A 13,648-nucleotide genomic window follows, 5' to 3' on the forward strand; every position below is an offset into this window, starting at 1 on the left:
AGGGGGAGTGGGAGAGGGAGAAGCAGGCCTCGTGAGCAGGGAGCCTGATGAGGATCCCAGGACCCTGGGATCATGACCTGAGCCGAAGGCAGACGCTTAACGACTGAGTCACCCAGGTGCCCCAGTGATTTCTTTAAAAAAAAAATTTTTTTTTTTTTTATATTTTATTCTTTTATTTGACAGAGAGAAAGAGAACGAGCCAAAAAGCACAAGCTGGGGGAATGGCAGAGGGAGAGGGAGAAGGAGAAGCAGGCTCCCCGCCAAGCAGGGAGCCCGATGTGGGGCTCAATCCCAGGATCCTGGGATCATACCTGAGCTGAAGGCAGACATTGAACCGAGTGAGCCACCCAGGTGCCCCGCCCCCTTAGTTAGTGATTTCTAACTTAATTTCATATTTGTCAGAGGACACGGCTTATGCAACATCAATCATCTGAATTTGTTGAGAATTACTACATGAACTTACATGTATGTGGTCAATTTTCATAAACATTCCACACATGCATATTAGGATATGAGTGCTCTGTTGAGTGCAACAGTTTATATATATATTAATTCAATTTTTTAAATTATGTTGTTCATATCTTCTGATTCTTGTCTATAAGATCTATCCATTATTTTGAGGTGTGTTAAAATCTCCACTATACTGGGATATTCATTTTTCTTGTAGTTCTGTCGAATTTTGCTTTTTGTATCTTAAGTACATGTAATATGCAGGCATGTTTAGAATTCTTAAGTCCTGGGGTGTTTGGTGGCTCAGTCGGTTAAGCACCTACCTTCAGCTCAGGTCATGATCCTGGAGTCCTGGGATTGAGCCCCATGTCCAGCTCCCTGATCAGCATGGAGCCTGCTTTTCCCTCTGCCTCCCCCTGCTCCTTCTCTCTCTCGCTCACTCTCTCTCAAATAAATAAAATCTTAAAAAAAAAAAAAAAAAAAGGAATTCTGAAGTCCTCGTGAACTTATCATTATTTAGTAACCTTCATTTATTCTTAGTCTGATGTTACCAGCTTTCTACTGATATATTAGCCTGACATGTTTTTCCATCCTTTTACATTTTTCTATGTTCTTGGTTTTAAGAATGTCTCAAAAATAGCAGATGGTTGGATTTTGTTTCCTTGTCTATTTTACACTCTTTTTTTTAAAACTGAAGTCTTTATTCAATTTACATTTACTGTAGTTACTGAAATATTTGCATTTATTTTTTACCATATTATTTGTGATTTCTATTTGTTTCACTATTGCTTTCTTTTTTCTATTTCCATATGATGCTTTTTTTGTAATTTTGTTCTATTTTCTCTATTAACTTAGAAATTAGAACTCTCTTAGTAGTTACTTGAGATACTTTAACTTGAGTACTTAAAAGAATAAAGCTTAATCCATATTTTTACCCTCTTTCCAAACAATACAAGGACTTTGGAAAACTTCAACTCCAATCATCACTCTACCCTTCCCACTTCCAAATTATGATTTTATTCTCCTGGATATTAGTTCTATCTTGCCTTACTTTATTAACCACACAAATTATGTATTATTACTTTGTTACTTTTTTAGTTTTAACCACTTATTTACCAATTTCTTTGCTCATTGTTCCTTCTTGTATCAGGGAGTATTTTCTGTTGGTGGTAAACTCCAGATTTTTTTTGTCTGAAAATGTCTTGAATCAGATAGCCAGATTCAAATTCTGGCTCTACCTTTCCTTAGTCATGTGACCCTAGATAAGTACCTTAACCTCTGGGATCTTTGGTTTACTAATTTGTAAAACTGAGTTTTATCCTTTGCTGGGACAGACAAGGCTGGGAAGGAAGATGCAATAAGCAGCTCCTGAGATGAATTCTCTGAAAGGGTGCCAAGATCAAAACACAACAAAACAAACACTATAATCACTTCCCTGAGTGTCTGATACTCTCGTAGAGAAGACAAAATTAACACACATTGAAAAGGAATTAGTAATATTCCTGTGTACTTGAGGGTTAAGTGTATGGTTCTTTCAAGTCACCACGTCCAAGCCCAATGAAATGGTTGGCTCCTAGGAGCTTATGAAGGAGCCTTCACAGAAGACAGTGCTTACCTGGATGTCAATAGCTTATCAGCTGCTCAATAATCTAGTCTGGACAGGAAAATACAATGTGAACACTTTAGAGTTTCTAAAAGAAAAAGAGTAAAAAAAAAAAGTAAGGCTTTCAAAAGAGTAGCAAATTAAGTATTCATTAAACACCTGGCATATACAAGGCCAAACACTATAAAATATTAAAGACAATAATGCTTCTGCCTTCAATGAACTTGTAAGAGTTGGGAAGATAGACTTATGTGATGAAAATCAGTTAACAAAGAAGTACGGAAGAGAAAAAGACAACTACAGAGTACAATACTACTATATAGGAAGGTGCTAACTTGATACAAATAATGTATGTGATAGGGTTCAATATAGGTTGCGTATTGCTTTCTAGATTCCTCTTGTGTTGAGATCTGCAGATTGAACATGATTAAAAATCAATTGTAAGTATACTTTTTTTCTCTAAGGAATTTCAGAGACAATGAGTGTGATAGATTTGTGCAGAACAGTTAAAATAACCATTATTCTAAATTATGCTACCATTCTTTTGTACATTGATTAAATCTAAAATAACTTTCAAGCATGTTGAGCCTTAAATTTGTAAGGTAGCTGATTTTTTAGTGCATGGCTATTAGTTTACATGTACTAGGTACTTTCTCAGACATTATCACATTTCATGTTCCCTAAATGCTAAGATGTTGGTTGTATATATTTCTATCCTACAGAGAAGTAAACACATATTTAAACCACTTGATCCAAGTTTTTCTTTTTTAAAGATTTTATTTATTTATTTGATAGAGAGAGACACAGCGAGAGCAGGAACACAAACGGGGGAGTGGGAGAGGGAGAAGCAAGCCTCCCGCCAAGCAGGGAGCCTGATGCGGGGCTCGATCCCAGGACCCTGGGATCATGACCTGAGCTGAAGGCAGATGCTTAACAAATGAGCCACCCAGGCGCCCCTTGATCCAAGTTTTTCATTTGTAGAGTAATACACATTGTTCTAAAAACTATCTCATTATATTTTTAATTAATGGAAACGAGTTCATTTCATTTATAACAGAATAATTTTTTGATCTACTAAAACTAAACAGTAAATCACCATCAAAAGCTGTATATAGGGGTGCCTGGGTGGCTCAGTCGTTAAGCGTCTGCCTTCGGCTCAGGTCATGATCCCAGGGTCCTGGGATTGAGCCCCACATCGGGCTCCCTGCACCGCGGGGAAGCCTGCTTCTCCCTCTCCTACTCCCCCTGCTTGTGTTCCCTCTCTCGCTATGTCTCTCTCTGTCAAATAAATAAATAAAATCTTAAAAAAAAAAAAAAAAAGCTGTATATAACAGCTTCTAAATATCCACATCATGTTCCTTTTTTTTTGAGAGCCCGCACATGTGTGAGGGTGGGGAAGGGCAGAGGAGGAGAGAGAAAGAACCTTAAGCGGGCTCTACAACCCATCATGTTTCTATTCTAATGCTAGGATGGACCTGTATGTATTTATGATTTTATGGTTGATATACAATTATAGTAATAGGCAATTTTGGGTTCCCAGAGACCAAACAAAGAAAAATACATTTTTGGAATATGTAATACAGACCATTCCTCTATTCAAAAGTACACTGGGGGAGAAAAGAACAAATAGATGATAAGGATCATTAACAGCTGGGAATAGATTCAAGATAATATTTAAATAATCAAGATAATATTTAAATAATCAAGGAAATTGAGTTAGTATCTCACAAATTGTTGCGATTTACATGAGTCTTGTACTGGCAAGCCTGAACTTTCAAACGTTTGATCTTAATATAACCCAGCCTTGTGTCTGTTATTCATTTATACTCCCAAACTGCCTGATACTATATTCAACCTTTCATATATCAGCAGATGACTATTAACTCCAATCTATGGCTGCCAGTAATAGACCTGATTCTGCCAAGGTGAGAGTTTTCGTGGGAGCATGTGGGTAGAGATACAATTTCCCATACTGCCCTGCTCACACTCCCAATGTTGGCCTTGTTGCCACTGCCAACCCTGCCCCCTCTTGGCAAACCAAAGGACTTTGAGGAGTCCTAGGACTGAAGGCCTAGGGTTTGCTTTTCTCTTCCAAATTGGCATCTCTTGAGGAGCACAACCAGTCCCCTGATAATCCTCATCTGGGGAAAAGACTTGGTTAGGGAAGAGTGGGATGGGAAGAAGCAAGAGTAAGTGAGTAGCAGTGGCTTCCCCATTCAGCTCTAGCTGTGGGTTCAAGAGGGAATGACCCTTTCTGTCTCTCCTAGAGCTTTAGCCACATTCCCATGTGAGGTAGCAGAGCTTTGGCCTGGGTACATTGAAAAAAAAAAAAAAAGGTACCACCTGGTGACACCTTGGAGTACCTCACTATCTTGATTGTATGGCTTTTGTGTGTGTCGGTTCTAAGAACTATCTTGCCAATATATTACCTTAAAAATTTTTACAAATAGGGATGCCTGGGTGGCTCAGTTGGTTAAGGGTCTGCCTTCAGCTCAGGTCATGATCCCAGGGTCCTGGGATTGAGTGCCACATCCGGCTCCTTGCTCAGCGGGGAGCCTGCTTCTCCCTCTGCCGGCTGCTCCACCTGCTTGTGCGCTTGCTCTAGCAAATAAATAAAAATCTTAAAATTTTTTTTTTATTTTTTTACAAACAGTAGTTTGGAGACTGTGCTTAAGAGATCAATTGTCCAACTTTGGGCCAAAAGGCTCGCCTAAGGCAAGAGATGCCTGAGTCGACTTTGTTTCGGGGTCACTAAAGCCTACCCTAGGGTCCCCTGGGATGGGGTGGTCTGGGTTAACAGGAAGCAGTAATGGCAGGAGCAATTATGAAGGTTTTTATGGTTTTCAGCACTCTAGGAATGAATACCTCTTATGTTTCGCCTTAAGACTTTTTGACATTTTTCCTTCAAACACATTTGCAGAAGGCTTTATGTAACAAACTAGGAGACAGTCAATATCTAATAATGCTAAAGACAAAATTATTCCACAGCTTTGATCAAGGGGCCAGGCCCAAGAATATGTTCTGAGGATGCACTGTTTTTGGTTTTTTTTTTTAAGATTTTTTATTTATTTATTTGACAGAGAGAGACACAGCGAGAGAAGGAACACAAGCAGGGGGAGTGGGAGAGGGAGAAGCAGGCTTCCCGCCAAGCAGGGAGCCCCATGCGGGGCTCAATCCCAGGACCCTGGGATCATGACCCGAGCTGAAGGCAGACGCTTATCGAATGAGCCACCCAGGCGCCCCTGCATTCTCTTTGAATTTAAAATACGTGCACAATGGGGCTCCTGGGTGGCTCAGTCGGTTAAGCGGCTGCCTTCGGTTTAGGTCATGATCCTGGAGTTCCGAGATCAAGCCCCACATCTGGCTCCCTGCTCAGCACGGAGTCTACTTCTCCCTCTGACCCTCCCCCCTCTTGTTCTCTCTCTCACTTTTTCTCTCTCAAATAAATGAATAAAATCTTTAAAAAAAAATACATGCACAAAAACCCCTGGTACAATAACAGATGAGGGCATTTAATAGTATTCAGTATTCTAGTAATCTTGCATGAAAAGTAACCAGGCCCAGTGACACACACTGGAAAGTGGCAGGGCTGGTATAGGATGCAGAGTAGAGTTAGCTCTTAACCACTGCACTAAAATAAAATGTCTGATTAACTGTTGACATTTACTGGAAGTTTAGAGCTTTACAAATATTCTCTCCTTTAATCCTTGCAACAGTGTCAGGACCTATCCACATTAACATTCTCATTTTACAATGAGAAAAAAAGCACAGAGAAATTATGTAACATTCTGTAAAGAAGTGGTCATGAGAGACTAGAACCTAGGGAATCAGATGGGCCCTACACCTGGATCCTATGCCTAAAGGCAACAGAAAAAAAAAAAAAATGCTAAAATAATCCCCAAGTGAAAAATGGTGATAAAAAGCTAGTAGACACTGCCGGCCTATGCATATGCGCATGCACACACACTTTCAGGATATAAAAAAGAGCCAGTAAAGGGTGTCTGTTCACTTAGATCACATTTCAGTAATTAGGACACAACTGTCTTGATTTAGGCTGCTGTAACAGAATACCATATAGACTGGGTGGCTATAAACAACCGAAATTTAGTTCTGACAGTTCTGGAGGCTGGAAATCCCAGAGCAGGGTGCAGGCATGGCTGAGATCTGGTGGGAGAACTCTTCTGGGCTGTAGCCTGCCCTTTTCTCCTGCTATCTTCCCTCACAAGGCAGACAGCGAGAGAGCTCAATGGGGGGTCTCTTTTATAAGGGCACTAATCCCATTCAGGAGGGCTCCACCCTTATGACTTAATCACCCTAAGGCCCCACCTCCTAAAACCTGAGAGGTTAGGATTTTTAACATATAAACTGGGTGGGTGGGAGGCACACAGTCAGTCCACAACACATACTTCCATGCCACTGTTTGCTGGTAAAATCCTATTTAAAATTATAGTGACCCCCCCCCCGAAAGCTGGTCGATCCTATGAACTCCCAATTTCAAAATGATCAATTGTCATAAACTCTTCAACGTCCTGAGCGTTTAGCTAAAGGCTTTATGCATTGTTTCTCCTTCCAAAAATAACTAAAAACGTAGCCCTTTCAAGCTGTCCTATTTACTCTCACCTCGTCATTTTCGCAGGAAAGTGATCGACAGCCCTCGACAAGGACGTCTGCTCCGAGGCCTTAAGAACCCCGCGGAAGACGGGCGCTGTGGCCTTGCAGAGTTGGGGTGGGGGCAGAAGACCCAGAGGGCGGCGGCAAGGAGGAGGGGGCGTCCCGGGAGCTCGGCCTCCGGGCGAATCCCGGGCCTGGCTCCGTTTCCGTACCTGCTGAGGGGTGAGATGAGGCAAGGGGGAGAGAAAGCGAGGAGGAGAAATAAAGAGAAGGGCGAGAGGCTCGGGAGGCGCGGCGACCGCGGTACCTCAGACCTCGGAGGCCCGGGGGAGGGGCCCTCGGCGCCGCCGCCGCGGACTCCTCTGCCCCGGGCGGGCAGGTCTTCCCGGGCGGCGGGGCAGGAAGGGTAGAGTCCCGGCGGGCTCGGGCCGTTCCCCCGACGTCGCCAGCCAACAGCCTGGGACTAGGCCGGGTCACGCCTCAGCCCCCAGCCGCCTTGGTGGGCCCGAGGGAGGGGTCGCGGCGGCGCCGCCACTCGGGGTCCGGTGCTTATTGTTCCGGGAAGCCGCGGGGAGGATCGCGCCGGCCGACCCGCCCCCGCCTGGGGTCGCCCGGCAGCTGCGGGAGCGCCAACTGGCGGCGGACGCGCAGCCCGTGCGTGTCCCTTTAAGGGGCCGGGCCTGTGAGGCGGAGGGGCTGGCGGGGTGCGCGTCGCTCCCCGTGTGAGTGTGTGGGGGAGAGAGCGGCGGGCGGGCGCCGGAGGGAGGGAGGGAACGAGCGAGCAAGCGACGCGGGCCGCCCCTGCCGCCGCCGCCGCCGCGGTCGGACCAGCGGCCTCCTCCCCTCCCCTCCCCTCCCGCGCGTCGCCCTGCCGCGGGGAGGGGGCTCGCGTCGCCGCCTCCAGCCGCTCCCGATGAAGCAGCTGCCGCCGCAGCCGCCTCCGAAGATGGGGGATTTCTACGACCCCGAGCACCCGACCCCTGAGTAAGTATCTGCTCCGCCAGAGCCCCGAGGGCGGCGCGTCCTGACGGGCGGCGGCGCGGGCCGGCGCGAGGAGTAACGGGCCCGCGGTGGACTCGCGCGGGCGGCGTGGGGAGCAGGCCCGCGCCGCCGCCGCCGCCTCGCCCGGGCCGCGGCGGGTCGGCGGTTGGGCCCGGCGTTGGCGCGGCTGCTCGCGTCGCAGCGGCGGTTGGGCCGGGCTGGTGGGGGAGGGGCGGCCGCGGACACGGCCTCTGCCGCCGCCGCGTCCGCACCGACCCGGCCGCTCGAGGCTCGGCGGTCTCTTCCGGCTCCCCGCGGTCCGCTCAGGCCGCGCCGCAGGCGAAGGGGCCGAGGCGGAGGAGCTGCCGGTGTCGGGAGTCAGCGAGAGGGCACCGGCGAGGGTAGGCCGCGAATCCCCGGGCTCGGGTGGAAGCCCGGCCCGTCACCCGGCCTGTCGCCCGGCCTCCCGGCGACCGCGGCTCGGACCGGAAGGGCCTAGCGTGCCTCTCCCGGCCCGGGGCCGCGGAGGGTCCGCTCTGCCCTCTCGGGTTTGATTTTTTTCTCCTGGAACTCGATCTTGGCCTCGTAGTGCTTCCGGCTTCAGGTTCTGCACCTTTGGCACTTCGGTTTTGTAATGGTGGCGAGGTTTGTGTGGCCCCGATGTTGAGGTGACACCGGGTTTGTTTTTCCGCCTGAAAATGAAAGCCTTCGGAGGGGCCGACGTTCTCTTCCAGATTGTGGGATTTGCACACTTTCGGACACAACTTCCTTGGTAACAGGACCCTTGTACCCTAAATGGATGACTTTCTACTTCTCGTAAAGACTTACTTAAAAACCCGGGATCGTTTGAGGATTCTCTAAAGAGACAGCATTCTAGAAAACTGAAATATAGTTTTGCCCGAAAGTATTTTTTCAGCCTTGGACTTTTTTTTTTTTTTTTTTTGATATTTCTGTGGAGGGCTGTATCTGCTACTGTATCTGATACCTCCGAGAGCTTCCACTCCAGAGCCTGGATTCACTTCTTTCCCTACGCCCTCACAAGACTATTGTTTTAACATGCTATCTGAAACTCCATTTGCTGGTGTTGGTTGAAGTCTAGACCTACGAATATACGACTCATTTCAAACTTAACCGTTGGTAGGGATTTCAGATGAAACTGTCACTTTATGAGCAGAAGGATTCCAAGAGATTTGCTCTTTTGACACATTTTACCTTAGCTCTGCTATCGCTTTTTTTTTTTTTGAACCCTTTGCCAAAGCTTTTCAACTTGGTCCAGTAATGTCTGGATCTTCCTTGATAGTTCTTAGATTCAGTTGCAACACAGAAGGATTATGTTGGGATATTGACGGTTGTTTCTGCACACAAAGAGAAATAATTACACTACGTTTCTAGATAAACCCAACTCTTATTTTTGATAGTAAGTTGTCTCAACATGGCTTTATCCTTTCATGGGTTCTTTGCTTTTAGGTTAACATTACCTTGATTAGATTGTTTTAATTTACTGCACAATCATCAGTTCAGTTACAAAGCTCATGTTGTATAGGCTTTTGGTGTGAGACTTGGAGAACCTCAAACCATTCTGTATCATGATCCAATAAACACTTATTGAACAGTTGTCCTGTACAAAATAACATGCTAGCCCCCTGATTGGACTAAGTGCTTGCTGACCGTTCTTTTTACCAGGTTGTGTGGTGAAGTCCAGAAGCCTTAAGGATCACATCCTTACACTTCTTGGGGAAAACATAATTTTTCGTAATGTGGGAAAATGAACTCAGAAGTGCATCTTTAATGGACCTGAGTAGGGAGGAATCAAGAGTGTTTATTTTTTGACACAAGGTCTTGGAGTTATTTGCACTGCTTTTATGTCACCACTGCTTTGCATTTTTAAGTTCCAAGGTGTGTGTGTGTGCGCGTGGTGTGTGTGTGTATTAACCTGCATGGAGTATAAAAATAATTATAAAATATTTTCTGTTATAATACTATAAGAACTAGAAGGGATCTTAGTACATCATCACCTGTTCTTCAGATGCAAAAACTGAAACCTAGAGAAATGAAGTGACAGGAGACCCTCTGAGGTAGTATGTAGAACCTAGTTAGTCATTATGCCACTGGAGGGGGGAAAGCAGTACAGTGTAGGGTTAAAGAACTTGGATTTCAGAGTCAGACATCCCTGGGTTTGAACACTAGTTGAACCTTGGACAAGTGTCTTCATCTCTCTAAGCTTGGGTTTTCCCATCTTCAAAATAGGGATTGTGATGGTAGCAACCTCATAGGGCTTTGGGGAGGATTGGATGAGAATAATGTATGAAAAGCCCTTGGCACAGAGTGTGGCGTGTATAAATGCTTCTAGCTGGGGTTCATCAGGGAATACTTAAGAGGTAGGATTTTAAGTCAAGCTTGGAAAGATTAGGTGGGCTTGAGGGGGTAACGTGCCCGGGGGAAGGAATGACCAAGTGCCCCTTTTAAACTTCGGGTAGTTTGAAATGGTTCTTAGACACATGAAGAAATTGAGGCACGAAACATAAATTCAGTTTGATTGAAGTAACTGTTGGAACCTAATGTTCTGTGTTTGTCTTGTACTCACTCTTTAATCAGACACAGCTGTGAGACCTGGCTTTTTTTTCCTGTGGCATATAGGATTGTGTTTCAGGTGAAAATGGCTGTAATCGCCTGAGTATCTGTGCATTAGGTGTCGGCTGTTGGGGCCAGGTGTTGAGGACACTGCAAATTAGATCCAGTTAAAGTCTTTAAGGAACTCTTCTGATGAGAGAGGCAAGTACTTAACAGCCATAGAAGTGCTGTTCTTTGAACATATGCATGTCTATTTTGTGCCAAACATAGGCGCACTAGAGGTGAGTGGTGTACAAAACAAAATTTGCCCTTGTGGGCACCCCTCCTAGTGATGGGTAGTGATGAATAATACAGAATATTCAAAGGTAAGTGCTTTGAAAAATGGAGCAGGGTAAGGGGGAATCCAGAATTTCTGGGAAAGATGTAATTTTTTTTTTTTTAAGATGTGATAATTTAAAATGAGGTAGACTGGGTGTACCTTCTTGAGAATGGTATTTAGGCAAAGACTTGAAAGGGAGGGAGAGCCATGTTAATATCTGGGTTGAAAGCATTTCAAATAGAGGGAATAGTTCCAAGGTGCCAAGGCAAAGGTAGTGAATTCTGCCTGGTATGGCTAAAATGGAATGAACAAAAAAGAGCAATAAATAGTAACTTGGCTCAGGGTGGGATGCAGATTTCACAGTGCTTTGTAGAGTCATTATAAGGACTTTGCCCAGAATTTTCAATAGAGGAGTGACATGGTCTGCTTTCAGCTTCAGAAGGATCACCCCCTTTGCAGGGGAGAACAGAAGAAGCAGGGAGACTTGTAATGAAGTTAGCAATCCGGAAGAGAGCTGCTGGTGACTTGTAAAGGTGGTAACCAGGAGATGGTGAGAAATGATTGGATTCTGGATATACATTGAAGAATAAACCAATATGATTCGTTGATAGATCAGATGTGGCATGTGAGAGAGGAGCCAAGGATGATTCCAAGGTTTTTCGTCTGAGTAGTTAGAAAGATGGAGTTGCCATCAACCATGGTAGTAGGTATGACTGTGACAAGAGCAAGTTTGGGAAATAGATTAGGAGTTCAGTTTTAGACATGGTTAAGTTTGAGATGCCTGTTAGACATTCGGGTTGAATTGATAACCAATTCAGTCTCCTCCTGGAGTTCAAGGGAAAGTTCTGGACTAGAGATATGTTTTGTGGTCATCAGCTTAGTAGTAGAACCACAACACTGGAAGACATTACCAAGGGAGCCTATGAAGAAAGAGACAAGGACCCAGGAGTAGTCCCTTTAAATTGCAGTATTAAGAGGCTTTTATTATAGTGTGCAGTGTAGGGGTCTTAAGATGGATGGCATCCTTAAACTTAGGGGGGAAAATTACCTCTTCACTAACCTCTAACTAGAAGTTAGCATTTCTTTTAATTGCCAGTATAAAGAGCAAACTACAGTACTACCAACAGTACTTGTGATTTTACTACTAGTACAAGTCATATTTTTTATGATATGCTGTGGTTGTAGGTATCTCAAAATGTTTATCATTACATCAAAACATTGATGTAAGGTAATGTAAACATTACATTATGTACATTATTACATCTCTACATTATAGTAGAGAAGAGGTCTACCACTACATTAAGAAGCATGTATATTACTGTGTCACACATTTGGGGTTTTTGTCCTCAACATAATTGGTCTTATTTGTAATCCTTGTATTTTATTTTATGCATTTAAAAATATTAAGCTGAGAAGAAATCCACCGGCTTCATTAGACTACCAAAATTTTTTTGTCCAAAGCACACAAAAAAAGTTAAACTCTGGGCTTTGGAGCTAGGTTTTAGAATCTCACCTCTTTTTTTACTTAATAGCTTTATGAAACTGAGCAGGTTTCATAATTACTCTGTGCTTTAGTGTCATTATTTGTAAAGTGGGGATCATAATAGTATTTTCTGCAAAGGGTTTTATGAGGATTTAAGAATTAGGACAGTGTTAGCTCTTTTATTATAAGTATTGGATAGAAAGATGCAGCTAGAAAGAAGAGTACAGGGCATCATGATAAGAAAAGCCTGATGAATTTGGCCAAAATAAAGTTTATTAACTGGGAAAAAATATTTCTACATGTTCTAATAAAATATAAAGCAGTGAGATTAGTCAAGTTCTCACAGAATTCTCGTAATTCACCTTAGTTATGGTGGGAATGGAGAAGCCAACTAAAAGAAAATACTGCTGGGAGGGTTTCCTGGTGAGACAGCCTGATGAGCTATCCTAGTACTTATGAGAAAGTATACCTCTCCAGTATTCATGTTCCTCTTTGCTCTTTTCTAGATTTCAGGCTGACCATTCTTAAACTGACACATTATGTCTTTAGAAAGGTATCAAGCAACTGTTGATACAGTTGTGTTTTACTAAGAAATATTCACAAACTGCCAAGACATACTTTATACCTGTCAGTCCATCATTTCCTAGTTTCCTCAGTGGAACTTCGATATTCCCAAATTTTTTCTGCCACTTTTCACTATACTGACTGATTTAATCTGTTCCCCTTTTGAAAAATTGAAATGTATTATAATTTACTCTTTAACAGATAGAATTTTTCTTGACTTGATAATTGGTGGTGTTCTGTGAGTATTGTCAGTTTTTGCAGAGAAGCTAGAATAGTCATATGCTGGTTGGCAAAGAATGACTAGCCTGGGTTACAGAATCTAAAGTTGACCAGCTTCGTTTCTGTTAATTCTTCCAGAGTACTGTAGAGTACCTTATTTTGTCATGCACTAAGAGCTATTATTATTAAGGCTCTGAGAGACCATTCATATTAGAAACGGAACCATTACATCTGGAGTCACCAAACATCAGGTTTAGAATCCTTCCTTCCTTTGAGAGAGATCCAGGGCATAGGGGTAGGATGGGAGGGGGGCGGGAGCCAGAGCGGGACTGGGGAGGCATTTTATTTTGAAAAAATATCAAATTTGCGGAGAAGTTGCAGGAATAGCATAATGAATTTCCACATACTGTTTATCTGCATTAACCAGTAATTGAAATTTTGTCACATTTGGTTTATCTTTCTATATAAAAGAATATACATGTTTTTATTTTTGGCTGAATCAAGTTGCAGACCTCACGATCCTTCACCCCTAAATATTTTGTAGTATTACCTAAGAAAAAACATTCTCTTGGATAACCAGTAACCAGGCAATTTAATATTTGTAATGATACTGTTAACTCTTAGACTGTTCATGTTTAAATTTTACCAGTTGTCTCAGCAGTGTCCTCTGTTTTCAGTCTAGGGTTACACATTGCATTTAATTGTGATGTCTCTTAGTCCTCTTTAATCTCTGAGGATAGAGCTTTAAAATTCAAGCTTTGGAGGTACTTTACTGTTGTCTTTGGATTTACCGTAATTGTGATATTTTAAGAACAATAACAGTGTCTGGTAGTATGTTTTAAATGGT

The 13,648-nt window shown here is 43.6% G+C and overlaps 1 protein-coding gene and 1 long non-coding RNA gene across 18 annotated transcripts in view; one reads left to right on the forward strand and one right to left on the reverse strand.

Moving 5' to 3' along the window:
* Positions 1-7,387, reverse strand: part of LOC118545459 (uncharacterized) — a 59,509-nt gene extending 52,122 nt beyond the window's left edge. For all 12 annotated transcript variants that reach the window (XR_013450221.1, XR_013450227.1, XR_013450225.1 and 9 more), the window contains exons 1-3: positions 6,674-7,387; positions 4,483-4,654; positions 2,066-2,141 (exon numbers count right to left, since the gene is read on the reverse strand). This is a non-coding gene — a long non-coding RNA (uncharacterized LOC118545459). The remainder of the gene's footprint in view (positions 1-2,065; positions 2,142-4,482; positions 4,655-6,673) is intronic.
* A 35-nt stretch (positions 7,388-7,422) lies between these two features.
* The window catches only part of SETD2 (SET domain containing 2, histone lysine methyltransferase), a 125,317-nt gene continuing 119,091 nt past the window's right edge, over positions 7,423-13,648 (forward strand). For 5 of the 6 annotated variants that reach the window (XR_004922090.2, XM_036107698.2, XM_036107704.2 and 2 more), the window contains exon 1: positions 7,423-7,648. Coding sequence is in view for 4 of the 6 variants with exons in the window: in XM_036107698.2 (XP_035963591.1) it covers positions 7,578-7,648 (71 nt within the window). In the remaining 2 variants the exon portion in view is untranslated. The remainder of the gene's footprint in view (positions 7,649-13,648) is intronic. The other variant, XM_078078734.1, reaches the window with a different exon arrangement.

Source organism: Halichoerus grypus, chromosome 1 (genome assembly GCF_964656455.1).
Source record: "Halichoerus grypus chromosome 1, mHalGry1.hap1.1, whole genome shotgun sequence".
Taxonomy (NCBI): domain Eukaryota; kingdom Metazoa; phylum Chordata; class Mammalia; order Carnivora; family Phocidae; genus Halichoerus; species Halichoerus grypus.